The sequence below is a fragment of the Echinops telfairi genome, unplaced genomic scaffold (genome assembly GCF_000313985.2).
Source record: "Echinops telfairi isolate 266 unplaced genomic scaffold, ASM31398v2 ScPeMD7_7473;HRSCAF=8511, whole genome shotgun sequence".
In the NCBI taxonomy this organism is placed as follows: Eukaryota; Metazoa; Chordata; class Mammalia; order Afrosoricida; family Tenrecidae; genus Echinops; species Echinops telfairi.
In genome coordinates, this window is record NW_022111377.1 from 12,300,131 (window position 1) to 12,303,980 (window position 3,850).

At 46.8% G+C, this 3,850-nt stretch overlaps 1 protein-coding gene across 1 annotated transcript in view; it reads left to right on the forward strand.

Annotated features, from left to right (window-relative positions):
- The window catches only part of SLC39A12 (solute carrier family 39 member 12), a 76,817-nt gene that overhangs the window by 28,426 nt on the left and 44,541 nt on the right, over positions 1 to 3,850 (forward strand). The window contains exon 8 of the mRNA XM_004716020.2: positions 1,707 to 1,879. Within this exon, the coding sequence (XP_004716077.1) occupies positions 1,707 to 1,879 (173 nt within the window). The remainder of the gene's footprint in view (positions 1 to 1,706; positions 1,880 to 3,850) is intronic.

Consider the following 3,850-nt stretch of genomic DNA (forward strand, 5'->3'; position numbering starts at 1 on the left):
TAATGGATTGTGATAAGAGCTGTACGAGCCCCCAATAAAATGATTTTTTAAATGGTAAAAATATAATGACAGCTGATTTTAACAAATTGAACCTCTTATTTATCTGTAGTCACAAAAAGGAATAATAGCATAATTTTGCTATTACTATATACTCAAGTGTAAGCCAATCCGAATATCAGCCAAGGCTCCTAATTTTATCACTAAAACTGCATTAAACATGTGCTGGAAAACTCGGCTTATACACAAGCGTGTACGGGATCTCCCTTCATGAAGCAAACCAGTTTTGCACTACTTTAGTGATGTTCAAATGAGTAAAACACAGGGTGTCTGCTCTGATTGATACAATTGAAGGGAAATGACAGTGAGCTCCAAAGAGTCAGAGGTCTGGACCCACCAGGAGATTCCTTGGAAGAAAAGCCTGGTGCTTTGCTTCCACAAGGCCATCACCTTGAGATTCTGTGAGGTAATGGTTTCTCCACGGGTCAGGTCATCATGAGTAAGAATTGACTGGCCTCCAGGATGTCCCCTGTTACTAAGACATCTTCCTCCTAACAGCTTCATTAACGATGTTCACATAAGTGGGAAACAGTTTATCTGTTCTCGTGTGTGTATCAATTGTACAACTGAAGGGGACTGATCAATACGTGCTTTGATTTTTGCAACCAGCATCAACACGCACTTCTACTTAACTCTCGGAGCTGTTGCTTCTCTCCCTCCTCTTTGCTCCTTTCCGTATCTTCTCGTCCCGGCGACGCGTTTTAGTTTTGAACAACCTTTTAAAAGGATACCTTCCAAATATTTTCAAGGCCTAAAAACATAGACTAAGTTCTCAGTTATATTAAAAAAGTATTCCAACAATTCCAAATGTAGACTGTTCAGATTCTACTGTCCACTACTGTGCATTCACTGATCAGTTCTCAGCAATACGGCTGTTCATTGAAGATCCCACACGCTTCTGACATGACAATTCATTTTAAGAACTCTTGGGAGACCACTGTCCACTTACTTGTGCAAGGATGTGGGTTTAGGACGGGCCCAAACATTCTGCTTGCTCCCTCAGAGAGAGCTTTCTTGCCTTCAAAATATTTAAACGTGATGATATGGAAATTACTACCAATGTGTATATGTCAATACATCTTTCAGTCAAGAATGAGAGAAATCTGACTTTATCAGGGGTGGTGGGGAGGGGGGGATAGAGGGACGGATAACCCGGGGTTCTTTTGCACTCTGTGCTTGCCACTGTGATGTTCAGTTAAGAGTTAGAGTAGCTTCAAAGCCACATAGGCCATGTGATGAAGATGTGTCCATTCTTTTTCATAAAAATTAAGAATAAAATAAAATAAACTGCCAAATATAAAACTTTGAAAAATAATCCTATATCCTTATTAGCTGTTATGAGTCCCCTTGGGTGGGACAAATGGTTATGTAGACTTGTCTACTCACTGAAAGGTTTGTGGTTCAAACCCAGCCAGTAACTTCTTAAAAGGAAGTCCGGGAGATCAGCTTTTGAAGGGCCATGGCCGTGGGAATCCCGGGGAGTGTGAGCCTCCTCTACACACACGGGGCCACTGGTGAGTCAGGATCAACTCCCGGGCAGCTGGTATCCGTTGCTACCGCCAGGCAGCTTCATCTGACAGCTTTACGAGTTGGGGCACTGGTGGAGGCTGAGGAGCACTAATGGTTTTTGTAATCTCCCTTTGACTTAGAGTATGGCTACAGCACTGTGGCGGTGACCCTCATCACACTGGGCTCCATGCTGGGGACCATGCTGATCCTTTTCAACAGCTGTGAGGAGAACTACAGGCTCATTTTACAGCTCTTTGTGGGCTTGGCGGTTGGGACACTCTCTGGGGATGCGCTGCTCCACCTTATCCCTCAGGTAACCCGCTGTTTTCCGTGTCAGCTGTAGTGTTGCTCATTTCTCCTTGCACCTGGCCGTGGGAGCTACCTATGCAAACTGCTATGGCAACCTTGATGAGTCAATACAGCAGCTTGTATAATAATAATAATAAATATTATTTCACCCAAACATCTGTGCACCCAAGAGAGAAGAACTGACCAGATGTTAGGTCCACTATATGTCATTCTTATTTTTGAAATAAAAGAAAAGAGTCTAGAGACTCATGAAGCCAAGGTTAATTGTCTGGAAGGGAGTGGTGGTGCAGACTTCTCCCTCTCCATCTGGAGACCTAAGTTTGCTTCCCAACCAGTGCACTTCATCTCTCGCCCCTGGAGGGTTGCGTCTTGCTTTGACGCCGAATAGGTTTCAGTGGCGATTCTGGTCTAAGTCAGACTAGGAAGAAAAGACCTGGCAATCTACCTGTGAAAACCAGCCACTGGAAACCCTATGGCCCACCACGGTCCCATCTGCCACTGCTGATAGGATGATGTAGAACTGGGGCGGAAGCAATGGCATCTAACAACAACTCTAAGTGAATATGCAGAAATAAAAAGAGTGGGCTAGGAGACACTGTGCCTGGAATTCTCCAGCAGCCCCTGGCTTCCCCCTGTCTCTGAACTGACCCTGTATGGTGCCACAGAAGGCTGATCTTCATGTTGGCGTTTCCCAGTCCCTTACAACCTGGCCTTTTGTTTTGATTCAACCAATAGGCAGCACAATAGATGAGCCAGGGAAGAAGGAGCGAGGCAGGGTAGTTCTCTCCTGGCTCCTAGGGACAGTTCATTCCCTCCTTCTCTCCAGCTCCTGTGATGGGTGGCTTCTGGCCCCCAGCTTACGGCTCCGTGGGCTGCACCCACTCGACCCCTTCTGCCTGAGGGTGGCAATCATTTCCTGGTCTTGCTAGTTTCTGGGTGCCTCACTACCCAAGTTTCTGTCCTAACCCTGCCCACAAAGTTCCTTCACCTGTAGGACCCCACTGGACTTCTCTGTCCTGCCTGCCTCTTGTGCTTAGATTCCCTTAAGAAGGTGGCCTGGGGCTACAGCCTATTCCTGTCAAATGAGAGGATAAGGCCTGAGGGGCAAAGTGTGCTGGCAGCAGGGTCTTCAGAAAAGGTTATCTTTCCCCCATGAAATCTCTGACGACCAACGATGACTACGGGCAGATGATTCTCCTTGTCACAAAGCCTGGAACGTTAAAATTCTTCACAAGCCGTTGGCAGCTTCCTGCAGGGTCACTCGAATTCCCTTAAAGGCTCAATCATTTGCGGGGATGTTCTGAAATTGCAGTGAACACTGGAGAACTAAAACCAGCCATTTACTAGGTTTAATTTCCCTCATAATCTAATTTTCTGGAAATATTTCAGGGCTTTGTTTGCTTGTAGCCACAGCAGAGGCACTTTCCAGGTCACCCCGGTGGCAGATGGGTACATGCCTGGGACCCTGGGAAACCGGGACCCTGGGAAACAGCCGAAGGATCTCAAGGTTGACTGGGTTTCTCCCTGGTGCCCCCTCCCTGCCCCCTCACCTCCCACCACCCCGCCCTCCAGGCACTGGGCTCAGGGTGTGGGAGGGGGACCTTGTGAGCAGGGCCTTCAGCTGGTATTCCCCAAATGTGTTACCTACCGAGGTGAAGCCAGCTTCGCTGGGCTTCCTGGGATCTAGGAGAAAGAGGAAGTAAGGCAGAAAGCAAGAAGGCTGCTGCCCAGGGAGGGACAAGCCTGACGTTCGTCATCAGTCTGTGAAAACCACCATGACTTCTTTTCGTCATGAACTAGATTCATTCCACTCAACGAGCTGTGCGTTTTCCCCCCCTGGAGATTTCTGATCTTTCGGCTAGTTTTTTAAGGTTTGTTTTGTTTTCAGACATTACAGTGTCCTCCATTTAGAGTAAAAACAGCAATTATAGAATTAGGGAGGTTTCCTTTAAGGCCCTAACAAAAGAAATATTCG